The sequence below is a fragment of the Camelina sativa genome, chromosome 9 (assembly GCF_000633955.1).
Source record: "Camelina sativa cultivar DH55 chromosome 9, Cs, whole genome shotgun sequence".
Classification (NCBI taxonomy): Eukaryota; Viridiplantae; Streptophyta; class Magnoliopsida; order Brassicales; family Brassicaceae; genus Camelina; species Camelina sativa.
The window spans coordinates 18,263,844-18,288,855 of NC_025693.1; the positions used below are offsets into that span (position 1 = coordinate 18,263,844).

At 35.8% G+C, this 25,012-nt stretch overlaps 1 protein-coding gene across 1 annotated transcript in view; it reads left to right on the top strand.

The window, feature by feature from the left end:
* Positions 1 to 24,156, top strand: part of LOC104715391 (serine/threonine-protein kinase ATM) — a 26,764-nt gene extending 2,608 nt beyond the window's left edge. The window contains exons 7-79 of the mRNA XM_019229984.1: positions 6 to 40; positions 136 to 223; positions 576 to 679; positions 969 to 1,067; positions 1,654 to 1,710; positions 1,930 to 2,011; positions 2,512 to 2,586; positions 2,981 to 3,022; positions 3,097 to 3,167; positions 3,397 to 3,445; positions 3,568 to 3,639; positions 4,072 to 4,209; positions 4,331 to 4,417; positions 4,496 to 4,680; positions 5,047 to 5,629; positions 5,714 to 5,785; positions 5,914 to 6,084; positions 6,163 to 6,288; positions 6,745 to 6,872; positions 7,315 to 7,471; positions 7,568 to 7,614; positions 7,695 to 7,758; positions 7,925 to 7,999; positions 8,378 to 8,497; positions 8,711 to 8,896; positions 9,179 to 9,300; positions 9,377 to 9,446; positions 9,541 to 9,668; positions 10,134 to 10,275; positions 10,377 to 10,517; positions 10,615 to 10,713; positions 10,807 to 10,853; positions 11,233 to 11,419; positions 11,505 to 11,726; positions 12,212 to 12,283; positions 12,538 to 12,607; positions 12,753 to 12,870; positions 12,965 to 13,088; positions 13,472 to 13,606; positions 13,855 to 13,899; positions 14,372 to 14,419; positions 14,511 to 14,615; positions 14,858 to 14,944; positions 16,130 to 16,447; positions 16,672 to 16,784; positions 17,148 to 17,214; positions 17,301 to 17,375; positions 17,538 to 17,660; positions 17,846 to 18,010; positions 18,091 to 18,189; positions 18,517 to 18,668; positions 18,783 to 18,987; positions 19,223 to 19,270; positions 19,394 to 19,477; positions 19,590 to 19,673; positions 19,896 to 19,976; positions 20,081 to 20,170; positions 20,247 to 20,309; positions 20,570 to 20,710; positions 20,794 to 20,850; positions 20,938 to 20,997; positions 21,441 to 21,535; positions 21,628 to 21,736; positions 21,893 to 21,982; positions 22,083 to 22,162; positions 22,260 to 22,338; positions 22,429 to 22,475; positions 22,556 to 22,655; positions 22,845 to 22,976; positions 23,084 to 23,218; positions 23,309 to 23,374; positions 23,680 to 23,823; positions 23,914 to 24,156. Coding sequence (XP_019085529.1) covers positions 6 to 40; positions 136 to 223; positions 576 to 679; positions 969 to 1,067; positions 1,654 to 1,710; positions 1,930 to 2,011; positions 2,512 to 2,586; positions 2,981 to 3,022; positions 3,097 to 3,167; positions 3,397 to 3,445; positions 3,568 to 3,639; positions 4,072 to 4,209; positions 4,331 to 4,417; positions 4,496 to 4,680; positions 5,047 to 5,629; positions 5,714 to 5,785; positions 5,914 to 6,084; positions 6,163 to 6,288; positions 6,745 to 6,872; positions 7,315 to 7,471; positions 7,568 to 7,614; positions 7,695 to 7,758; positions 7,925 to 7,999; positions 8,378 to 8,497; positions 8,711 to 8,896; positions 9,179 to 9,300; positions 9,377 to 9,446; positions 9,541 to 9,668; positions 10,134 to 10,275; positions 10,377 to 10,517; positions 10,615 to 10,713; positions 10,807 to 10,853; positions 11,233 to 11,419; positions 11,505 to 11,726; positions 12,212 to 12,283; positions 12,538 to 12,607; positions 12,753 to 12,870; positions 12,965 to 13,088; positions 13,472 to 13,606; positions 13,855 to 13,899; positions 14,372 to 14,419; positions 14,511 to 14,615; positions 14,858 to 14,944; positions 16,130 to 16,447; positions 16,672 to 16,784; positions 17,148 to 17,214; positions 17,301 to 17,375; positions 17,538 to 17,660; positions 17,846 to 18,010; positions 18,091 to 18,189; positions 18,517 to 18,668; positions 18,783 to 18,987; positions 19,223 to 19,270; positions 19,394 to 19,477; positions 19,590 to 19,673; positions 19,896 to 19,976; positions 20,081 to 20,170; positions 20,247 to 20,309; positions 20,570 to 20,710; positions 20,794 to 20,850; positions 20,938 to 20,997; positions 21,441 to 21,535; positions 21,628 to 21,736; positions 21,893 to 21,982; positions 22,083 to 22,162; positions 22,260 to 22,338; positions 22,429 to 22,475; positions 22,556 to 22,655; positions 22,845 to 22,976; positions 23,084 to 23,218; positions 23,309 to 23,374; positions 23,680 to 23,823; positions 23,914 to 23,991 — 8,055 coding nt within the window. The 3' untranslated portion in view covers positions 23,992 to 24,156. The remainder of the gene's footprint in view (positions 1 to 5; positions 41 to 135; positions 224 to 575; positions 680 to 968; positions 1,068 to 1,653; positions 1,711 to 1,929; positions 2,012 to 2,511; positions 2,587 to 2,980; positions 3,023 to 3,096; positions 3,168 to 3,396; positions 3,446 to 3,567; positions 3,640 to 4,071; positions 4,210 to 4,330; positions 4,418 to 4,495; positions 4,681 to 5,046; positions 5,630 to 5,713; positions 5,786 to 5,913; positions 6,085 to 6,162; positions 6,289 to 6,744; positions 6,873 to 7,314; positions 7,472 to 7,567; positions 7,615 to 7,694; positions 7,759 to 7,924; positions 8,000 to 8,377; positions 8,498 to 8,710; positions 8,897 to 9,178; positions 9,301 to 9,376; positions 9,447 to 9,540; positions 9,669 to 10,133; positions 10,276 to 10,376; positions 10,518 to 10,614; positions 10,714 to 10,806; positions 10,854 to 11,232; positions 11,420 to 11,504; positions 11,727 to 12,211; positions 12,284 to 12,537; positions 12,608 to 12,752; positions 12,871 to 12,964; positions 13,089 to 13,471; positions 13,607 to 13,854; positions 13,900 to 14,371; positions 14,420 to 14,510; positions 14,616 to 14,857; positions 14,945 to 16,129; positions 16,448 to 16,671; positions 16,785 to 17,147; positions 17,215 to 17,300; positions 17,376 to 17,537; positions 17,661 to 17,845; positions 18,011 to 18,090; positions 18,190 to 18,516; positions 18,669 to 18,782; positions 18,988 to 19,222; positions 19,271 to 19,393; positions 19,478 to 19,589; positions 19,674 to 19,895; positions 19,977 to 20,080; positions 20,171 to 20,246; positions 20,310 to 20,569; positions 20,711 to 20,793; positions 20,851 to 20,937; positions 20,998 to 21,440; positions 21,536 to 21,627; positions 21,737 to 21,892; positions 21,983 to 22,082; positions 22,163 to 22,259; positions 22,339 to 22,428; positions 22,476 to 22,555; positions 22,656 to 22,844; positions 22,977 to 23,083; positions 23,219 to 23,308; positions 23,375 to 23,679; positions 23,824 to 23,913) is intronic.

Sequence of the window (25,012 nt, forward strand, 5' to 3'; positions counted from 1 at the left end):
GTGAATTGGATCTAGGTAGTTCATCAAGTTCTGCATCATGGTACATCTTTTTTGAGTTTTTACTTCCGAAGGATCACTTCTTTAGGTTCTACACATCTCGTGAAGTTATGCATGTCTAATTAAATTATTTTTTAGGGGTGATTCAACCAAGGATGATAAGTTGGGGGCATTGAGCACCTATCAGAGTAGCTTGGTTGAGCTTGCTGCACATGTGTTCTACCAGGTACCTGTTTTATATGCAAATTACTTTGTTCTTTGAGTAGCTTTACATGACTTACAATAGAGTTCCAATTCAACCTACCATTTTTTATTTACTTTCAACAGTGTCTTCATTTTGCTTCATCTTACCCTTCCCCCTTTTTTGAATTGATTCAATCTATGATTTCTGAAGCATTTTTGCTCTGCAGTGAATTTGGATCTATATACTTTGAGAATACTTTTATATCAATACTGTTGATTGAATCCCATCATACAAATGTGTTTTTTGCTTACATCCTTGTGTATCCTTGAATTTGGGTTTGTGTCCGTTTGTGTGTGTAGAGTGAATGTGTTAGTGACATTTAGAACTTTGGCAGGCATGTGTCAAAACGTCTAGACCATCATTGTCAGAGAAACGAGCTCGGAGGCAACCTGTTGCGTTGCGTCTTGTCGAGGCACTAACTGAAGGAAAATGGCTATGGTTAGTTTCTGTGTTTCTGATGAGAGCATTTGCTAGATGATATCCAGTCTGCTGATTTCTTCTTTGCGAGTTTTTTTTTCTAGATACATGTGTAGCCATATCATGAGAATGTATTTCATGAGTGTACGCCATTTGTTTGTTAGTGTGATACTGGAAGTTAAGTTTCAAGGGTATCCCTTTTGGTCTAGATACTGTCCTTGCACTAATTATATAATTTCTTTGATACTTGTTTTTCCTAGAAACTTTATTTGCATGTATACATAGACTGATGTACATAAGCTTTACCCAGGTGTGCTGCTTTTGGTTGTCTCGTTCGGACTTATTGTACTCGCATCAACAAGGATCTCCTTATTTACTGGTTTGAAGCCATCTGCACGAACTTTCAGAGGTAATTTGGGAAGTAAGACTTAATATTACATGGATCTTGCTTCTGTGCCTCTTGGAGAGCAGTAGGTAAGAGCTTAGGAATGTTTTTGATAAAAGAAGTATTGATTTTGTACTTTCTGGTATAATGCTCTTTAACAATGCCCATTGCCATTTTATCCTCGAACATACTTCCCTGGGCACATATCTTAGTGGATAACCAAACGTAAGAAGCAGTTGGGACGACCATATATATAAGCCTGGTTTGACCACACCTGAAATAGTACTTTTTTAAATTACGTGTTTATCGACTGAGTGGCGTTTACTATTTGTTCTTATGTTTCTCATATTACCAACTTCTGAACAATAATATGATTCAACATTACTTGGCAATTGTTGCCTGCTATGATGGTAGTACCTTTAGCAGATTATGATTTTAATTTCCTGATGAATAACTTGATTGATAATTTGATATATCCATTTTCATAGCATTCTAATAGCTGTAAATTGTAGATATGGTGCTACTCCTGGATATTTCATTGTCATACTACTAGTATCTGTATGTCTGTAACAGTGGACTGCTTTTATTTACTTAATATTGTATGTGACAGACTTCTGGAGGATGCCAGTATGAGACGTTCTTATGATGGTCTACTATGGACTTTGAGGTACGTTTATGATGGAGTTCAGGTGTTCACTATTTTGAATTTGCAGCAAGTTCCTTCATATTTTTATAAATGTAAAATGCTGTCGAGGTATTTAATACAAAAACTATGCAAATTAGTATGAGGCACTTAGGGACCTTTGTTTAATATAGCGTTCAAGTTGTTAAATTCGCCGATCCTATATCTCAGTTTGTTTATTGTGAAACTTTAATTTATTTGAAGGAGTTTGCAAGGGCTCTCTTCTGGTTTGTTACTCTCAGATACTACTACGGACATATCAAAGTCCCCTGTTTCTTCAAGTGAGGTATTTTACATGCCTTTACTGCCTTTGTGTGTGTGAGTCTGATAATATTGTAGGTTATTAGACAAGCTTTGAACAGAAAAAAATGCATTGCTGAGATTTAGAGCTGATTTGGTATTGTTACTAAAATAAGAAATGCTGAAATTATATTATAATGTTTCTGTGTTTGCATATTGGCAACCAGTTTTGGTGTAGAATGAGCTGCCCATTAATAGACTATCAACAGATAGGGTTTTGCTTTTTATGTTCATTTAAGAACCAACTGATGTTACATAAATAATGTGACCATTTTTGATAAAAATCGTTATGATGTTTTGGAATCCTACATTTTTTTATATGAGTTCTAGAAATCTTTATTACTTTTAGTTATATCTGAAATGGATTTTAGGCCCTATACATTACAGCTTTGTATTGGAATTCCTGATTTCATATAATATATCTTGTTATGAATCTAATTTGCTTTGTATTTAGGTTTTAGTGTTTCTAAACCACATTATTTGCAGCTAGATCGTGGTTGGCAATTGATCTGGAGTTCTTTAATCCATGGGCTAGCAACATTCAGTAGCACAAGTGTAATTGTACGTTGCACTTATCTACTTATATCCTTTTCTGTTTCGCACAGTATTCTTCTAGATGAAACTAGAGAACAGATAAAAAACACCCTGAACACTTGATAGCAAATAAGTTTCCAGCAATGAAACTTGAACTTGTATATAGGTACCCTGACAACAACTTCTACTTAGAGTTTTAACATTTCTTCGAACGATGAAAAAAGCTTTCTTCAGGGATTTGTGTTAGATCAAATGTTAGTGGTTTCCTTTTTAGCCATTTCCCGTTTCTTAATTCAACTCTGTAATAGTTTCGGAAATTGGTCAGAAGTTGATTAGTTATACAGTTTCCGATTACTCGCTGTGTTTAGCTGATTAGTTATCGCAAATGTTCTTACGCATAATTGGTGCTATTTTAATGCAGGTTGATGCCGTCTTGGTGCTCCTTGGATCAATTATTTCAAGTGTGAGTTTGTAAATGAATTTTATAAAATTTTCTAAAGACTTGTATCCTCATAATGTTCTTGTCTCTTCAATCAGCAGCACATAAACGTTGGGATTCTGCCTCAAGAAGTGTGGGATCATCAGTTATTCAGGCACATACCTTCTGAGTAAGCCTTTCATCCTCAAAACTTTATAAGCATGTTGTTCAGCTATTTCGTGAGTGCAAATAGGCTAGATCGTCAATTCCTGAAGAAAAGCATCAAAATAAGTTTATGCATCTTATTCTTTATAAATGTTTAATGCTACGAGATTATTTGTGCTTGACTATTGGTTGGCTTTTATTAATACATGCTGAATGGCTCTACTGTTGTCTAAAGAATTATTATTTTTACTCAGGCCGGCCTTGTACTTCATTGCATGTTACTTTTCACGTATGGGTTGCCAGGTAAACAGGTTCTGACAGTAATTGTATGGTTTTGGTATCTACATTCTGGGTTGACATATTACCAAACTTACAAGTCTTGAAAAGTTGTTACATTAAGATGGTCTTGTTCTATAACTGTGCAGGGAAACTTGCAAGATGATTTACATCTTCGACGCAATCTTCTTAGAGCAGTTTGTGCCCCCCTAAGCTGGAAGGTAGTTTTTTTCATTTTTTTTTCAGAAGAACACAAGAATTTGTGTCACAGATGTCTGACTATATGTGACACCTCTTACTGTCCGTGGACGAGGTGTTGTCTAGGATATGACCAAACAAAACCAATAGCCTGAGTTGTTTTTGCATCATAACGTAGATTGATCTTGGCACAGTTTTAATCGTCGTAGTTAAGCTCTTAATTATTGGGAAAGGCAGTGAAATTTCACCCTTTTATGTTATATTCTGCCCACTAGTTTTAAAGAGCTGCCGCATTCTATTTCCACCTAATATGTGAAACTGAAATCGTAAGAGAGAGTTCAAAATCTCATCAGGTTCTTACTGAGAGTAGTAAGATTTGTAGATTTATAAGTCGCGAATGATGTGTACCACACAGTCATATTGGAAATCCTGCTTATGGCTTATAACATGTATAGGGTCGTTTGACACTAAATGAGAGAATGGTTCAGCTTCTACCAGCAGCTGCTTTTTCCTTATGTGCTGGTTTCAATACTTCACTTCCAGTACCTAAGGAACATCTTCCAACACCATCTGAATGGGATGTCTACGAACAGGTGAATGATGTGGCGAAGGTGCCTGTTATGGTTGTTATTAGAGGATTGAATAAATTAATCTCAGAAAAGTATCAAGTGTCAAGACTAATATTGAAAGGCACTGTTTTTGTTTCTTTTGCAGATAGATGATGTTGAGCTAGAAAGAAGATTTGGACTCTTTGAATGCTCCGTGGAGGCTCTAGCAAGAGTTTGCTCAAATTCTAGCAAGGTGAAGAATCCTTACTCTCTTTTTCGCCTTTTCCTGACTCATTTCCGCGACAGTTGTTTTATTTCTTTGTATCTTCAGATCTCTAGCTGCCAAGTTTCTGACGTTGTACAACTACCTCTGGTATTAAGAGATCCATTGCTTCATGACATGGATATCTATTTTCTTAGCATTATCCCGGAGAGCAATGCCAAAGGACCACTGTCTGACATCTTTATGGGATGTGCTCTGTTGTGCCATTTTATGCATGGTTCTTATATCACAAGGTTTGGCAACTCATCCTGTTCTTGGTGTGTTCTTAAAACTTGTGAAAACTGATATTTTTCTTTACATATCAAATTTTCTCTATTGAAAATGTTCACTCCTTTAATATGTGTATATATAATATAGTTTATATGAAGAGTTTCATAGTTTTCTTGATAGATGGTAAGCACCACTTGTAGATGCGTCTTTGTTCTGTTTGTAGTGTCATCATGTAGCTGTCAGAGGCAAGTTTGTGTAATTTTGGAAAAAAAACTTCACTCTTCAGATTAGGTGTCTAAGACACAAAAGTGATTGTGGTTGTGATTTTTTCTGCACCCTGGATGTACTAGCTTAAATTGTATCTCTTCGAATTTGCTCTCATTTCTCAGGAAGAGTAATGGAAGCAGTTCGTTCTTTTTAAAAGCATGCCAGTATTTGTTAGAAGGCCTGGATCATGCTGTTGAAACAATATTAAAGAGCCTTAATGATCTTCAAAGTCTCGGTCCCTTGGGGTTTGGCTCAGATTTTAATGAGAAAGCTTCTATAATAGTTTCGTTGAGGTCCCTTACTAAGTCTCCCGTCTTCAGCAACAGAAGAGACCATAATCTTCTTGGCGCTAGTTATGATGCTGTAATTCACTCCTTAGAGAGCCTTTTGCGGGCTTTTGCTAAAGTCTATGGAGAATACACTGAGCACGCATGGAATACAGAATCCAACACTATACCTACAAAGTCGTTACCACTTGATTCCCCAGAAGTTGGCAGGATAGTGGATATGGAATTAGATCTAGCTGAAGACACTAAAGATATGGATATTATAACTGCCGGTGGGAAAGCTGTACCCGGGCTGTCTGTTTCCACGGGGAACTGGAAGTTGGGCATGATATCACTTATCTCATGTTTTTCTCCAGTACTTCAGTTTCCGACATGGGAAGTTCTATATAATCTCTTGGAGAAGGAATGTGATCCTAAGGTATTTCAGCATTTTTTCTTCCCCATATCAGTATCTCAATTTTTTTTTAGTGAGCTTAAAGCCACAAACTGCTTACATGTGTAGGTGCTGGAAAATATACTGTATCATCTATGCCAGCTTTCATGCTTGACGTCTATGCCGAATGTTAATGAATTGGTATAGAATTCAAATTGTTGAAAATTTGCTGTGAAATATTTAGAGAAAGGAATAGAGGGTTTTATATCTACATCTCGACCAACCTTTCTTTTTATTTATAGAGTTTTGTTTCATTATTTTACTTAAAGGTTAATTTCTTGGATGGCATGCTTAGCACACAAGTAAAGATCAAGCGTAACTGTCTTAACATAGTCACTGCTCTGCATGTTTTACTTCGCACTTTATCATCCTCGGGGATGGATTCTTCTGGACTCAGAAAAAACTGTGATTTGTCTTCAAAAGATGGAGAAAGTTCTCAGGTACTATTTTCCCTCTTTAAGTTGATTATTCGATTTTCTTCCATGATCTGCTCTATTCATTGCTAAAGTAACGTGCAGGTCTTTGCCCAACTTGGCGCAATGGTGAATAAAGTTTCTGAATTTGGTCTCTTGGGATGGTTTGGGCGTGTCAAGCTGATCAACTGTATATGTGATCTTGTTTTGCTTAATCCTCAGACTGGTCAGGTGCTTACTTTCATATTAATTACTCTTTCTTCAGACTTAAAGAGATGACTGCAATATTGATAATCACCCCTCCTGCTTCTCTTTGAGCTGTTTTCATGAAGCGATAATGTTTCTACCTTAACGTTTCATAACTTAGTTTTCATGTCGAATACCATTGAAGTTGAAAAATAACATTCCCTTCAGATAAGACATTCCTATTGTTTGCAGATAGAAGTTTAAAATCTTCCTTTCACTCATTACTTGTAGCGATAATGTTCAAGTAAAGAAGAAACCTTACAGTGTGTGTACTATAATCATGTTTTTTTTATCTTAGGATTAAATATGAGTAAATGGGCAGTTACCCTGTTTTACCATTAATGCTAATCGTTTCTATTTTTGCAAATGTTCTACTTGGTTCCTTGTGGAATTAGTGATTTTATTTAGTTCTACAGTTAATTGAGTTCTTTTTTGACACAGACAATGATTGAGCGACTTCTATTAATGCTAAAAGACTCTGATTATCGAGTGAGGTTTGTCCTGGCAAGACAAATTGGCATTTTATTCCAGACGTGGGATGGCCATGAGGCACTGTTCCAAGATATTTGGTAAGTTTGGTGTTTGTTTATTTAACCTTATTATTATCCTATGGCTTTTTATTAGTAGGGTGTTTTCCTTGTAAGACAAACTGTTAGATACTCGTTTCTACAGATTCTTGTTGCATAACATAAAGAGAAAAAAATGAAAAACAGGCTGATTTCTGTCTTTGTTGTGGGCAGAAACAAGTAAATTTAGTTATCTTTCTTGAAAATCTTCTCAAAGTTCTCTGATACATTGTTCTGAACAACAGCATTCTGTAAGGTCTGATGCTTCACAGCGCTTATACTTTGAAATATTAACTTGCTTCATGGTCTCGGTATCCGTTTTTTAATGTTCGACTGTAGCTTCTAATTAGTTGTTAATAGTTTATTTTTATCACTGTTTTCAGATATCGATGTCAGTTTAAAGTATCTCATTAGATGTTAATATTTTTCCCATTTCCTTTTCCAGCTCCAGCTTCGGAATTATACTGGTAACCTCCTCAAAGGAAAAACTAGTCACTGCAAGGGATGTTTTGGCTGCTGGTCCCCAGCCTCGCCCGAAAATGGAGACTGTCATCATTACTCTTATGCACCTTGCTTATCACAGTGAGAACATAGAGTTGCAAGTAATGCTTTTTTTTTCTTTTCATTTTAGAATTATTTTGAGCATACAATCAGTTAGCTGTGTATTAACATCGTATTCTATAATGGGTTAAACGTAGGCTGTTTTTATGATATGCGCTGTTTCAGCTATAGAACCTTGTCAGAGGTATTTCTTTCTTGTAACTGATACTGTATTTTATTTATACTTGAAACCTTCTTCTACTTATCTGGCCATTTTCCTTCTAGGGAATTAATCATTGCTGCACTTGACAACCTATCAGCACAACTCCATTACCCATCTAGGTTCAAGGTGTTGTTATTAATTCTCATTTCTTTATCTCTTCCACACCTGCATGATAAATGTTCTTCTTCTATTTTTTTTGCAGCAGAGTTATCTGACATTAATCACCTCTGAACGTTGTAAATGTTGCATGCTGACATCATCTACATCTCTTTGTAATATGGTTTATATGCAGTACCTGGAGGAACTCTTGGGCCCGATCCTCTTTTTCTGGATTGCATGTGGTGTCAGTTTAGCTGGTCTTGTTGAGGTATGCCACAAGTTGATATTCTCTGTTTCATAAATTATTTATTTTCTGTAGTATATTACCTTTTCACTATTTATGTTAACTTTTTTTGTTGGACTTTCAGTTCTGCTATATTTTTATAAACCAAAATAGCATTTATATTTCAAACTTGCGGTACAGTAAAGTAGATTCAATTTCGTTCGTTTCTATTGCACATGGGTCTACAATATTGGAGATAGCGCCTAGTTTGACTACAAAATCAAAGTAAATTACTAGTGGATGAATGAAATATCGACATGAGATTTTAGATATCTAGCAATATGTCCTACAATTGCGGCAGTTTGAAGAGTAGAATGAGTACATTTTAGCATTTCGTATCATCTGGTGGTTGCTTTTTTGCAGACAAGTCAGCTGTTCATTCCAAACACTGAACCAAAATATTTCATCCACTTTTGTTCCCACTGGCTACTTCCAGCTCTTCTGGTGCATGAAGATCATACTAACCTTGATTGGGTATCTAAGGTAAGGGTGCTTCCTTACATCTTTTATGGACATAACTGAACGTTATACAACTCCAATTTCAGTTTATGGAGATGCTTAAAGGACTTTTAGTGAAATTTGTAATATGTATAAACTTTTGGTTGCTTTGTCTTCTGTTTTTGTATGATCTTCATTCTACGGTGGCATTTAAACTTTCCCAATCTATATTTTACTGACAGTGTCTACAATTTGTAGATTGCTGGCCAACCGGTGGCTGTGTTAGTCAAGGAAAATTTTGTGCCAATATTTGCAATATGTATGGGATTGCACTGTAGTAAAACGTCAGAATGTGATAAAGGTGCAATGATGCTTCAGAATTCAATATTGTATGTTGGTGAGATCAGCGAGAATGAGAGGGACAAGCTAATTAAGCAGAATATGGTATGGCATCTATAACCTTTGACTCGTGATTCCAGATCTGTCTTTGGTGTTTGTGGTGGAAAATTCCCATGCTACCGTTATTAAGGTCTGATCAGCTAGTCACAATATATCAAGCCTTCCCGAATCCCGATCCAAGATCAAAGCATAGGCAACTGCAAGATTAATAGTTTGGATGCTTTAATTTCATTTTGTGAGAGATCCTTGGTTTCAAAAGTAGAATAGATAATTCTTTTCATTTATAACGTATTTTAATCCCTAATGAACACCCTGTTCTGTTTTCAGGTGTCTATTGTTAGTTTTATTTTATCATGCACTTCCTCTTCACCAGAACCTTCAGTTCCTGCTTTTTCTCGTGACACGATTTCACTTGCAGTTCAAACAGTTGTGGATGGTTTTATGGAAATGTAAATTTCTTGCTCACTCCATGTAGACTTGTTGTTTTAGGTTTTCCTTTTATAAGGTCTTACTTGGTTTATGCAGTGCTGATTATCCTAAGAATGCGGCCATAACTGACAGGATAAACATTTTTCGCCCGGATAGAGTGTTCATGGTGAAATTTTAATTTGCCGATGCTTTTTAACAAGATCAAACTGTTCTTATCAATTTGATACTTCAGTCAAAATAATTTTGTTGTTGTTTCGCAGTTCATAAAAGAAATGCACTATAGAATGTCAGCTGCATGCCATCATCGGCATACGCGTCATCATTTGGCCGCACTTGAGGAGCTTACAATTCTTCTTGGTCATAGAGCTTCAGTTCCAAGTTCCATAAAGTGAGCAGAATTCTCGATTTATCTATTTGATCTTGTTTGATCGTTAGTACTCAAATTCTTCAACACAAAAAGACTTTTCTTGAGTAGAAACTATATGTTGAATTGGTAGCTATGAGCTTGACCATTTGGGTTCTTTTCTTGCGTAGAAACTAAGTTGTTGTAGATGTTAAAAGGTGTAGTTTGTGCTTGATTCGGTTCTGCTATTGTCTTGAACTCGTTTGTACTTATAAGTATAATCAGTAACTTTGTATAGTTTTTCTTTTGGTGAGAGTAATTTCCAATTTAAATCTTTAGTTGATACTTAAGGAGCCACGGCTACATTCTATGATGTATAGAACTGCTACATTGTTCTGCTACTAAACTCGATTGTCATCTGTTAATTAAAATTTCAGTGGCACTGAAGAGTGAATCTCTATTTTCGAGCTTTCAAACCTTATGTTGGTCTTTGATTGTTATCCCTTTCAGTTACATATTAAATCTCGTTGGACAATTTATTGGATATCCCTCATTACAAGACCAGTGTTGTAGCATAGCCTCCTGTTTGCTGGATTCGTTCAAAAGCAATCCGGCCAAAGAAATTGTTAGTGTACTAGGTGACCAACTCCAGGTATGTGTTACTTGGTGTTATTATTTGGGTACACTTTTGAAATACCAAGGGATTTAATTACTCTTTTTAAAATACATTTCTCGGTCTGCGGGTTTTTTTAGTTTTTGGTCTCGAAGCTGGTTACATGTTGCATCGATGCTGAAGCAGATACCAAGGTTTCTGGTTCTAAGTCGTCTCAGCTCGTAAAGTTGCTACACAAGCTAGTTGTTAATTCAGATTCGGCTCTTGATGAAGATATCAGGGTAGGCGTCCTACCTATAAAGTTGCCTTCCTTTTTGTCCTAACAGTGCCTGGAATAATCGAGAAACTCACCTCTTCTGATTTGTTTATTGATTTCAGGATTTGGAAGCATTCCCTGATATGAAAATTTTCCAAGTCATTAGTAAATCACACATCAAAATATGCGAAGCATATTCTCCGAGGAGTCATCTATTGAAGGTCAAGCACTCTGCAGTTTATAATGATTACATTTTTGTTAGAATTTTATCAATATCCAACTTTTTGTTTCTTTGCTGTTCTACTATCCAACAGTGTGCTAGAAGATCTTGTTATCTGCCACCGAGATTCCTTTCCAAGAGGTATCAATAATATCTTTCCTGAGTTAAATCATCTTGAGATATGCAGTAAGGTTTCCCTATGTGCCATGATGTGCTTAGGATATTAACTGTAGAATTAAGATGACGTATGGTTCGTTTTTGGTTATTTTAAATTTTCTTATGTGGGTGGGTCTTTTAGATGTATGCACTATTTGTTTCATTGTCCGTGGGCCCCTTGGTTGTACTCATGGGTGAAAGTAGTGAAAGGTTATATTTCTGTGTCTGTTTTAATTTCAAAGGAATTCAGTTTTGTCGATATGGCTCTACCTTAATACCAACAAGGTTGAGAGTCTACTACTCTTTGATCCTCTACTCCTATCACATTGCTGCAATTTTATATCAACTTATCGTTCACATGCAGCCTCCAAGCACTGCATAACAAGCTCATAGCCTCTGGAGTTTCTCAAGAAGAGACAAATGTAGAAACTGCAGAAACATTTTGGCAGTCTGATGATGAAATTGTAAATGCTGTTTGGACTCTTGTCCGTGTATCCGCCTCTGATGAAGCAGATAATATGAGACTTTTGGTGTCTGATTTTCTTTCCAGGGTATTTGTGATTCTCTTTTCAAGTCACTATCTTTTGCTAGGCGAATTTGAAGATATAGTCTTATTTTCCATTTTTTTTACTGAAGGTTGGTATTAGGAACCCGCACACTGTTGTTTTCCGTCTTCCTGGGGAGCTGGGCTCCATGCATGATCGTCAATTTGTTTGCCAGAATACTGGATCAAAATTCAGATCTTTTACTGAGAACGGCATATCCGATGAAATTCTTATCACACTGCTGAAAGTTTTGAAGAAGTATCTTTTAGATGACTCTGTAAAGATTATTGATGTAACATCTCAAACTCTTCGGGTCAGTTTTCTAACTTTTTTACCTACACAGATTTGGCCTTACTTTTTTATTTTCTGTCAATTGTTTGGTTGGGCTTATCTTTCGATTTAGCTGTACTAATTTGATAGACCCTCTAAATTTCGTAATGTTTGCTATTATCTAATTTGGCATTTTTTTTTTCTCAGTTCTGCAATTGACTTTAAAGTTTGTTCTGTTGTTTCATGTTTAACACATTGTTTCTCATCTTTATTCCTCGTCAAATGTCTGATCTGTTAATAATTTACTAATCTACAATCACACTCATGAAAGTTATGATTTTTTCTGTCTTATTTGCATTTATATTTGGGTAAAAACATATGTAATCCCCTTCTCAGCTTTCCATGCATTGTAGGGGCTGTGCTTCATTGTCTCCTCTCTGAAAGGCTAATTGTTTGCAAATTTTGCTTTACTTTTTTTAAAAAAAATTAGCTATATAGATTATAGATGTCCCTTTCTTCTTATTTTAGGGAATTCTTTCAACCGAAAGGGGGCAGCAAGCATTATCATCTTTCGATTCATGTGAGAGATCTTCCATTGAGGTGAGCTTTCTGGTCTTATGCTACTTTTCATTGGTTGATAGGCAGGCATTGTTTTCAGCAATATTCTGCTGATGGGTATATAAGATATGGTTCTTTCAGAAAGTTGTGAAAATTGATTCAAAAATCATATATATATATATCCAGTGACTACTTAAAAAAATGAATGATGTATAGTGGATTTCCCAATCTTGTTAGGGTATCCCAAGATGAAAACTGCTCTGCCTGTTCAGATATGTTTTTGTTTTTTTGGGTAGGTGCATGGCAGGAGCGTGAACCTTGACATTGTGGAAAAGATCTTATTGGATGGCGAAAAGCAGTTCAAAGGTAGTTAATATTTTTCTTAGCCTTAAATTCCTTTTGGCTATTACATTCTGCGCATGACATGGATTTGTCTGTTTAAACATAATTCATTCATGTTTCATTCCTCTTTTGTTAAATTACTCAAGAATGGTTCATTTTGGCCTCCTAGCTGAGAACTTTTCTCTGGAGAAGTCCGAAGTGTGGTCCACAGATAATAAAAACTTTGATAGATGGATTTGTCAGCTCGTGTACTGTATGATCGCTTTATGTGAGGATGCCCCGATAAGGTATCTCGTTGGTTCCTATTTACCAGAGTTACCATTAAAGGATTGAAGTAAAATCTTGCACTGAGTGAATCATTGTTGCTGCTTTGTTTGACAGGTTATGCCAGAACATAGCAATGCTGAAAGCTGAAATCTCGGAGCTTCTATTCCCTAGTGTTATTGTTAGTCTTGCAGGAAGGATTGGGACGGATATCAATTTACACAAATTAATTTCGTCACAGGTAAATCTTGTATTTTCTGGACCTACCAGTAGTGCTTAGTTTTCAAATTGCTTGCATTGCTTCTTCTCTGGATATCTCTGTTTGTTAAGTCAAATTCACTTCCATTGCGTTCCCTTTTTTGGTTTTGTCTATTGTACATATTTGCTTACTTTACTGTTTCCCACCTTGACTCCTCGACTTTTTGTACAACCGAATTTAAATCTATTTTAGAACTTTGTTTTTGTTGATGAGCTGAGCATTATACTTGTCATTTGCTAATTCTAGTTGTATACCGTAAGGTTCTACCTGGTGGCTGCTTCATGATTTTCCTTAAGAGTTGTGTATGTTGCAGAAACAGAAAATTTGTAGTCACTTTTGCTAAAGCTTGTAATCCCCATTGGCAGGTGAAAGAGTATATCTTCATTGATTCAAACAAGCTAACAAAGTCGAAGCAAATTATGTTAAATACCCTGAATGAACTGCGGATGTGTTATGTCCTCGAAAGATCGATTTTTTCTGGACAAACTAAGAAAGAAAAGGTTAGGGGTATTGCTTTGAGCACTGATCTGTTTGCAATAATTTTTATCTTGCATAAGAAATAAGCTTCAATATCAATAACAGGGAAAGTTATGCTAATCATAGGTAGTGTATAAGGACAATCTGCTATTTCTATCCTCTTTATAGTGAAATCTGTATCATTTGATTTGATTTGATTTTTTATTTTTATTTGTATAAAATATTCTTATGGTATATGTTTTCAAATCTAACTTTTGAGATGCCCTTGCAGAATGCTTATGGAATGGCAGCGTCCATAACTACAAATTGGGAAAAGGTTTATTAGCTTCAATTACCATATGTATTGTTACGACTATGAACATTTCTGATCCATAAAATATTTTATGTGTCTGGTGTTTACCAGAAATCTCCTTCCCAAAGTGCTTTTAGCTTCCTGCTAAGATTTCCAACTGTTTTACAGGAACATGTGATAAGCGTCACACCTTTAGTTTTGTTGATTATGATATGCATTGTTATAATTTTTGTGTTTATGTCACATAAGAAGAATTGATTACTTTCAAAATTAACTTTGATGTTTAGTAACTTTATATGATATTAAAACCATGCAAAACGTATTTGTCCCTGTCAGTTGTGTGCTACTTCTATGATGAAGCCATTTAGTGTTAAAGTTTCAATACATTTGTTGTTTAAGAGTTTTTGTATCATTACATGTGGCTCTAGTTGGCTAATCAGTTATTCCTCTTGTTTCTTTTAATATCTTCATCATAAAGAGTGCCTTTGTTGATCAGGTTTATTGGCTTTCCATTGATTATCTTGTTGTTGCCAGATCAGCAGTAGTGAGTCATCACTGTCCTTTTAGATCATTAACCAATTTAAGATCGAGACGTCAAAGCTATTTCCAGTATATAACTCTTCTCGTTTTTCCAGGTATGCGGTGCATACTTGACCGCCTCCATGTATGTTGAGTATTGGTGTGAGGAGAGATTTGGCAATCTAACTCTCGGAGATCCTGATTTTTCTTATCATGATATGGTACTTATAAGAACTGCGTGTTATCAATTGGGGATCAATGAACTAGATAATATTGTTCTCTAGCTCTTATCCATTTTTATAACCAAATAACTAATATGCAATGTGTTTTCTGCTTATTGTCATATATGAAATTTTCATTGGCTGCATTTTCAAAATTGCAAATTCTGGTCTCCATGTAAAAAAGGGGAAAGTGGTTTTGTTTGTATTTATTTATAATAGTTCCTTTTCTTTGTGGTTAACAGTTGCCGGATCATGTTGAGATACTTGTGTCTGCAATAACAAGAATAAACGAGCCTGACAGCTTGTATGGGGTTATACATTCAAATAAGGTTTGTTTCTGATACTAAAATTCTGTCCTACAGATTGGATATCTCATACACACATTTGGAACTCTTGCCTATTGGAAATCGTTGGCTAGTCAGTACTTTTCTCTATGGATAACATTAACCCCTTTGTTGTGAATGCTGTGAGAAAACTGACACGATTCCGCTGCTAAATTCATACAGCGATTTNTCCCTGTCAGTTGTGTGCTACTTCTATGATGAAGCCATTTAGTGTTAAAGTTTCAATACATTTGTTGTTTAAGAGTTTTTGTATCATTACATGTGGCTCTAGTTGGCTAATCAGTTATTCCTCTTGTTTCTTTTAATATCTTCATCATAAAGAGTGCCTTTGTTGATCAGGTTTATTGGCTTTCCATTGATTATCTTGTTGTTGCCAGATCAGCAGTAGTGAGTCATCACTGTCCTTTTAGATCATTAACCAATTTAAGATCGAGACGTCAAAGCTATTTCCAGTATATAACTCTTCTCGTTTTTCCAGGTATGCGGTGCATACTTGACCGCCTCCATGTATGTTGAGTATTGGTGTGAGGAGAGATTTGGCAATCTAACTCTCGGAGATCCTGATTTTTCTTATCATGATATGGTACTTATAAGAACTGCGTGTTATCAATTGGGGATCAATGAACTAGATAATATTGTTCTCTAGCTCTTATCCATTTTTATAACCAAATAACTAATATGCAATGTGTTTTCTGCTTATTGTCATATATGAAATTTTCATTGGCTGCATTTTCAAAATTGCAAATTCTGGTCTCCATGTAAAAAAGGGGAAAGTGGTTTTGTTTGTATTTATTTATAATAGTTCCTTTTCTTTGTGGTTAACAGTTGCCGGATCATGTTGAGATACTTGTGTCTGCAATAACAAGAATAAACGAGCCTGACAGCTTGTATGGGGTTATACATTCAAATAAGGTTTGTTTCTGATACTAAAATTCTGTCCTACAGATTGGATATCTCATACACACATTTGGAACTCTTGCCTATTGGAAATCGTTGGCTAGTCAGTACTTTTCTCTATGGATAACATTAACCCCTTTGTTGTGAATGCTGTGAGAAAACTGACACGATTCCGCTGCTAAATTCATACAGCGATTTTTTAAAATCTTTTGCTTGTTTCATATATATATGACTAATACTCTCTGTTTCTGTTACATGGATGTAATCTGAAAGTTGTCTGCTCAAATAATCACATTTGAGCATGAGGGAAACTGGACAAGGGCACTCGAGTATTATGACTTGCAAGCACGTTCACAGAAAACAGTCGTGCCAGGTAGCTTTTCTGAAAATCTAGAGGTGGAACAATCTCAGCCAACAACTAGTGCACGGCATTCTGTTTTTGGTGAAGGGGAGGTCCAGAGACAACCATTCAAAGGACTCATAAGGTCGTTGCAGCAGACAGGCTGTATGCATGTCCTGGATCTGTATTGCCGGGGCTTGACTTCCCGAGAAGGTTGCTTTCAGTATGATCCAGAGTTCATCGAATTGCAGGTATGCATCCTGATTTGGTTAACTTTTCTCCTTTTTTCCAATAAATGGAAGTCATGTCTAAAGAAGGCTGTTGGTTAATACTATTAATATTTCATGTGATAAAGAAAAGATATGATGAATCGGACATCTTGAAGGAGTAGCATTGCAATTAACTAATCGAGCAAGACTCAGTTGTTGTATGTAAGTTGTGGTTCTTAGGTGATAACTCAAATTCTTGCTTGCAGTATGAGGCTGCATGGCGTGCTGGCAAATGGGATTTTTCTTTACTTTATCCGAAAACGCACTGCCAACCTCTGCAACATGTCAAGAACAATAATTATCATGAAAATCTACACTGGTAACACATCTTTAGTCATATGTGCCAATGATGCTATTCTTAGCCATTATATATATTTCCCTGTTTGTACCTCTCGACTGCACCAAATTTATGTGACATCTTATCAACATTGAATTTGCCGCTGGTCTTCTTACTTTTATTCAAAAAGAATGATATGTTACAGAGGAGTTTTAGAATAGAGTAGTTGAAGTCTCCAGAAATTGCTGGTCTCTGGCTTTATTATGTGGGTCATGTCCTAGTATAAATGGTCAGTTATGATGAAGTCCTATTTAGCTTTGAAAAGTCCTCAATATTACGCATGCGACACTAGCTCCGACCATTAGGCGTGTTTCCTTCTCCATGTTTTAATATGTTATTTCTCAGTTGTTTGAGAGCATTGCAAGAAGGGGATTACGAAGGGTTTTATGGAAAACTGAAGGATACGAAGAAGGTAACACATGATTTCAGTTATCACCATCGGATTGGAAAGTTCTAAGCTTCGATGTGGTAATAATATTTGATTTTTCTCTTTTTTAGGAGCTTGTGTTGTCCATTTCCCGTGCAAGCGAAGAAAGCACTGAATTTATATACTCTACAGTAGTGAAACTTCAGGTATGAAATTTTAAACGGACATTAAAGTACAACACTTTTTCCATCATAATTGTCCTTTGGGTGCCTAATTACTATAAATGTGCTGATTCTAAAGATCTGTTGTCTCTTTGGAAAACAATGGTTTTGACTTTTCCTAATTTTTTAATGTTTTATTATGTCCAGATTCTTCATCATCTAGGACTAGTTTGGGATCTTCGCTGGACGACATCTTCACATCAAAGTGTGCATGGCTATCCAGTCAAACAAATAGCATGCACAGACCCCGTGACTCCAACAATGAATCAGGTATTTTCCCTTGTAACTTCTTTTTCAAGTGGTTGTTCACTAGCTTCTAGTGAATAATTTAAAGCTTCAAGAATTTATGTTATTTTATTTACAATTAGATTAGTTTGGGATGTATATGCGCAAATACCAAGAAGCTAAGTGAAATAATTTGTTGCCTGAGGCCAATGTTTAATTATGAAATACAGTTGTCTTGGCTGAATAAGGATTGGAGCTCTATTATTACGCAAACTCAGTTGCACATGAATTTGTTGGAGCCATTTATCGCATTTAGGCGAGTTCTCCTCCAAATCTTGGGATGTGAGGAATGTACCATGCAACATCTTTTGCAGTCTGCTTCATTACTTCGCAAGGTATCTCTAATGTAAAGAGATACAGTTTCACTTATAGTAAAATGCAGTGGAGCAACACCACGTTATCTTGTTTCTTTCAGGGAACAAGGTATTCTCATGCAGCTGCGTCTCTTCATGAGTTCAAGTTTCTTTGTGCAAGAAGTGATGGACAACAACCCGTTCCAGATTGGCTTGGAAAGGTACTTTTTATGATTAATCTTGCATTTTTTGTGGAATTTGAATAGCCTCCTTTTTCTTCCTTAATTGTACATATTTTTGGGGAGGTGTTTTCCTTATCACATTTAATGAAGGTGAGACCAAAGTTACCACTAAAGTTCTAAGCACTCCTAATTTACCGACACCTACTTTTGTCAAAAAACAGTTGTGACCTAGGACACATATCGAACGATGGCATACATTACTTATTTTTGACATCTATTAGTTACTTTGCGTCTTAGTTAGAACATGGAAATATATCTGGCTCACAACTAGAGAGATGCTTTCCAGTAACTTTTTCTGCTTTTCAGCTTGAAGAGGCGAAGCTATTACATGCCCAAGGCCGGCATGAAGTTTCCATTAGTCTTGCAAGCTACATTTTACATAATTATCAATTAAAAGAAGAAGCTTCAGATATATATCGCGTGATTGGAAAGTGGCTGGCAGAAACCAGATCGAGCAAGTAAATAAGTTGTTGCTTCTTATTTTCGTTGAAAGCAGTTTCCATTTATGCTCGTTATAAACTTCTATAGAATCTCAACTCGGTTCTTTTATTTTTTCTTTCTCTTGAAAATAGTTCTAGAACAATTTTAGAGAAGTATCTGAGGCCTGCAGTTTCGCTTGCTGAAGGACAGAGTTCCAAGATCTGCAAAAGGCTGGTAGATAGACAGAGCCAAACTTGGTTTCATCTGGCTCATTATGCAGATGCTCTATTTAAGAGTTATGAGGAAAGACTCTCCTCCAGTGAATGGCAAGCTGCATTGCGACTACGAAAACACAAGGTCCCCTCCACTTTGGTTGCTCAAATTTACTTTATAAGCATTTTACTTCTGTAATACTTTTTTTTTATAGGCTATGCCTATTTTTGTTATCCTTCGAAATGAGCACAAATAGTTGAATAATCCTTTTCTTTGGTGTAATAAATAATAGTTCTAAACAGCTTCAACTCCAAAGTTAGTTCTTCTTCTGTCCTGGGTGAAACTGGGGGGCAACTAACTAGTGTGCTTAATTTTTCAGACAAAGGAGTTGGAGGTGCTTATTAAACGCTTCAAGAGTTCAAAGAAGGCAAGTAGTAGTTGACTTCCATTTATGTTATCCCGAAACAGATATCGTATTAAAGCACAATGTAACTGACGGTCTATGCATGTCTTTCATGTGATTTCATATTTGGGCTTTTAACTGTACTAGGCGGAGCAATCTGATTATTCACTGAAGATCCAAGATCTACAGAAGCAACTAACAATGGATAAAGAAGAAGCAGAAAAACTACAGGTGTTCTTTATTCAGCCCGATAATCTGTCTGCTGTAGAAACATAGTCATGGTTTTTGCTAGATAAATGATATTAACTGATTCGTGGTCTTCCCTTTCTCTTTCATTGTGTAGGTTGACAGGGATAACTTTCTGAAACTTGCATTGGAGGGGTATAAACGTTGTCTAGAAATTGGTGACAAGTATGATGTTCGAGTGGTATGTTAATCTAAATAATTCAGGTTCATGGTAGAGTGACCTTTATACGCTTTCTTATTTGGGATTCATGTCCTATTTTTCTCACATTATCTCTGAAAGATATTGAACGTTTTCTCTGGCCTTTTTAGAAACATATTTGAGAGATTTAGCTGAACCGTGGTATATTCCATTATAGCATTAAATTACAGCATCACTGTTGGAACTATTTTTTTCTTTTTACAGGTGTTTCGACTAGTATCCATGTGGTTCAATCTTGCTTCCCAGAAAAATGTTATTGATAACATGTTGAGCACCATTAGAGAGGTACTTGACTAATGGGATCAGATTTTATCTGCTACTTTGATTTTCTATCTAAGTTTCTTGTTTAATTATCCAAAGTTTCTTCATCTCCGTAAACATTCTTGCAGGTTCAGTCTTACAAATTTGTACCACTTGTTTATCAAATTGCTTCAAGGTTGGGCAGTTCCAGAGATGAATCAGGATCTAACAGCTTTCAGGTAGAATGCATTTTTACTTGGCTATCATAGAAAACTTGAGACAGTGATGTTAATCTCTACGATTTCTTAATTGCAGTCTGCTCTGGTGTCACTTATCAGAAAAATGGCCATTGATCATCCATACCATACAATCTTTCAGGTTCTGAAGAACATGTTATCCATCTTATGTACTCTTTATGTTTCTTCTTTTCTATTTGGTTTGTGAGAAGTTAAAATTCTTGAATGTCCTACGACATCTCGCATCTGTTGAAAAAAGATGAAAACATTGAAGTCTGTTGTGCTGTGTAGCATGCCATCGAAATTACATCATTACAAGTGGCTTTGTCTATCTTTTTCGAAGTTACGTTTGTAAATGCTGAATGTATATGTCTCGTATAATTCTTTTGATTTTGGTTCTAGCTACTGGCATTGGCAAACGGTGACCGTATTAAAGATAACCAACGTAGTAGAAATTCTTTCGTGGTTGATACGGATAAAAAGCTTGCAGCAGAGCATCTCTTGCAGGATGTATCACATAATCATGGGACTATGATTATACAAGTAAACCTTATTTTCACCTAATCTTATTCATCATCGCCAATTTTGCCTAATTACTTAACGGCAATTCCTGATTATTTTTTCAGATGAAACAGCTCGTAGATATCTACATCAAGCTTGCAGAGCTTGAAACAAGGAGAGAGGTCTGATCATTGAGTTTAGAGGAAGTGTTTTGTTATACTGTTTGCTGAACGTTTTTTGAAACATTGGCGGAACTCTTTCCTTTGCAGGATACCAATAGAAGGGTAACACTGCCAAGAGAAATTCGTAGTGTTAAACAATTGGAACTTGTAAGTACCATTTTTCAGTTTATTCATTTGCATTCTTATCTAGCTTTGGCAATAACTATTAGCTCGTAGGACACAATGATGGGTCATATTGATAGGCACTCCTATTCAGTGAAGAATTAAATGGCAACTATATATTTTGAAAATTGTTTAGCAAATTTTGTCCTATGTTTTCTTCTGATCCTAATATTTCATTTGTCTGCTCCCATGTTTATTTTTTTGTGTCTGTTGCAACTCCCTGAACGAATTATGGTGATATAGTCGTTTTGTTGTTTATTTAGTTTGGAAGAGTTAATTNTTTTTTTTTTTTTTTTTTTTTTTTTTTTTTTTTTTTTTTTTTTTTTTTTTACATTTTCCTTCTGGTTCAGATATTCAAGTTCGCTTTTTCTATGTGCTTCTGAGGTATGTGTCAAACTTGTATTTATTTCGCTTTTGTTTGAGTTTAGGTACCTGTAGTGACTGCTACAATTCCTGTTGATCGTAGTTGCCAATACAATGAAGGGACATTCCCATTTTTCAGAGGTTTATCAGATTCTGTTACGTAAGTCCCTGCTCAGTCAATCCTTTCACTTTTTGCATTTCTAGGTTTAAAGAGTGCTTTATTTGAAACCATGTCTTTTGGATGATATGCAGAGTGATGAATGGTATAAATGCTCCAAAAGTAGTTGAATGCTTTGGATCTGATGGCCAAAAATATAAGCAACTTGCGAAATCTGGCAATGATGACCTCAGACAAGATGCTGTAAGAGTTTCAGAAGTTTTACTGGCAATGTCTGTAATATGATACACCGTGTGTGCTACTGTGTGTTGTACTGGCAGAAAACTGAAAATATGCTGACCTAGCCATGATTACATATACAATAGTTTAGTTATGCAAAGCGTCTACCATTTGTTTCAGGTTATGGAACAGTTTTTTGGCCTCGTAAATACCTTTCTACACAATAACCGGGACACATGGAAGAGAAGATTAGCTGTGCGCACATACAAGGTATGTCTCTGTATCAATCTACTTTTCTAGAGAAAATTTGATCCATTCAGTAAGTTGAAATCTCCTTACAATGCATATATATGTATATACATATTCTCAGGTTATTCCTTTTACTCCTAGCGCTGGTGTTCTTGAGTGGGTCGATGGCACAATTCCACTTGGAGATTATCTTATAGGAAGGTCGGTCTAGTAGACTAATATTTACAGTAACATGGTACAACAATCTCTTTTCCTAGTTGTTACAGTTCAAAACTTCTCTTTGCATATCAAATCACAGCTCAAGGAGTGAAGGCGCTCATGGTCGTTATGGCGTTGGAAACTGGAAATATGCTAAATGCCGAGAACATATGTCGAGTGTAAGCTCATTTCATTTCTCAGATCTTCTTAGTTGGCCATCACTGACATCTGGTAATCTTAATTAATCTGTGGTGACTGGTGGCTTGTAGGCGAAGGACAAACGCAAAGCCTTTGTGGATGTCTGCACAAACTTCAGGTTTCAGTCTTTGTGAAACGTTAATTTAACTTACTCCGTAAGTACTAGTTGGTGGCTGACATATCCATCCCCTTTTGCAGGCCTGTCATGCATTACTTTTTCCTGGAAAAGTTCCTGCAGCCTGCTGACTGGTTTGTGAAGAGGCTTGCGTATACACGTAGTGTTGCAGCTAGTTCAATGGCAAGTATATCCACTATTATGATCTTTATTCACTTTTAGAATATGAAACGGTATAGATCATTTGTATCCTACTAAATGGCGTAAAATAAGCCATCAGAGAAAGTGGAGTACATTTAGCAAGCTGTTCTTTAGTTTTCCCTCTGATTCATCCATCTCCTCCTGAAATTTTGTAATTTAATTTGTTATCAGGTTGGGTACATCGTTGGTCTTGGAGACCGTCATGCCATGAATATTTTAATCGATCAAGCCACAGCAGAAGTTGTCCACATAGATCTTGGAGTTGCCTTTGAACAAGGATTAATGCTCAAGACTCCTGAAAGGGTGAGTTCTCTTCCACCTCCTCTCTTTACATATTTAATTGGTCTTCCTGTGAGTATATATAAGTCTATGTACGATTCTCATTGTTCATTTTTGTTCTGATTTGGCAGGTTCCGTTCAGACTGACAAGAGACATAATTGATGGAATGGGCATCACAGGAGTGGAAGGCGTTTTCAGGAGATGTTGCGAAGAAACCCTGTCTGTGATGCGAACAAATAAAGAGGCGCTGCTTACAATTGTCGAAGTAATAAGATCTTAAATTTTAACTTTTGACTTTTTTTCAAAATTTAAAAGCTTTTTTTTGAATACTTAATCAATATTGCTTGTTTTGCAGGTGTTTATACATGATCCTCTGTACAAATGGGCCTTGTCCCCCTTAAAGGCTTTGCAAAGACAGAAGGTACCTCGTACCCTTGTAATTTAAACTGTAAATGTACAATGCAATGCATGTGGTTGCAGCCTCTGCAAAAGGGTTATAGTGTGGACTTAATTACGGATTCTTGAATGTAGAGAAGGCCAGAATGCAAATTTGCCTGTTGTTTAAATAGATGCCATTCTGATGCTTTTTCTTTGAGACTTTTTGACGCAAATAATTTGAAGTTTGTGTTTAACTTCATTGTCATGTTCCAGACGAGATTACAAGTCAGTATTAGGATATCTATTGTAAAGATGTTGTTATTTCTCACACAAAGGTTTTTGATCCAGGAAACTGAGAATTATAATGGCCTGAACTTGGAAGGGTTACAAGAGGAATTCGAGGGGAACAAGGATGCTACGCGTGCCTTGATGCGTGTCAAGCAAAAACTTGATGGCTATGATGGCGGTGAGATGAGAAGCATACATGGCCAGGTAATGTTTTTGATATATAAATCAAAGGTTAAAACAGCACACGCTAACTTGTTTACTGATTGTATTTGCTCAACACTTATTGCTCTGTAGGCACAGCAACTAATACAAGATGCAATTGACACAGATCGTTTGTCACATATGTTCCCTGGCTGGGGAGCTTGGATGTAAACCCCCCTTCTACATGTTCCAATTTTTTGTCTGAATAGAGAAATCTTTATGTAAAGGTGAAAATTCTCGCTACCAAATTTTGTCTAACTTATTAGGGGAGAGAGCATGCTTGTAGTACAGTACAAGATGTAAACATGCTTATAATATATTACTTCTTTTACTCTATGTTCTCTACAGTGAGTTGGCTCATAGACGAGAGAAGGTAAAAGAAGTTTTGTTTACAAACAAGTTCATTTTCTTGCAATTAAACTGAGACTTTGCATTACAAAAGACAAGTTTTACAAACATACATAAAGAATCATATCTATAGATCGTTGGTTGGAAGTGAACCCATTAGAATAGTGGTTTCTTTGTCTTGTTTTGATTTTCCAAAAAAATCTGAGAGGAATCGTAGAGGCAAGACAGACATAGAATCTGATTTCTTCTCCGATACTTGCAGCTCTCGAGGGCTCTTGTTCGGCTTTAATTGTGCTCCGTAATGGCAGGTTGACTTGAGAGTCTTGCTAAGCATCTCTTGTGGAAAACTGAGCCGCATGACCGGCATTTGTTAACCTAATCTTGCTCCTAATCATTGCATTCATTTCATATTTGAGAATATTTAATATTTTAAAAAGTAAACATATTATAATATATTTACGTTTTTAAAAAAAAATTAAGATGTTATAAATATTTAAATTTTTATAGAATGTTTAAATTATTATATATATTTGAACTCCGTCGAAAATTTAAAATATTATAATATATATTTAAAGTCTATAAAATATTTAAGTAATATTTATATTTTTACTCTTAAAAATTTTAAAATATAAAAAAGTTTTAGTTAAACCCGTTAAAACATGTATTTTTATCAAACTATAAATTAAATTGGTTTTTTACAATTTTTTCACTTTGTAATCGTCCCAAAAAGCAAATGTGTGTAATTGCGAGATGTCTTTGCCTTTCTAAAATAGTTACGTGTAGGTTATATACGTGCAATAGTCCAAACTAAAACAAAATTAAAATCTGATATTTGGATTTAATA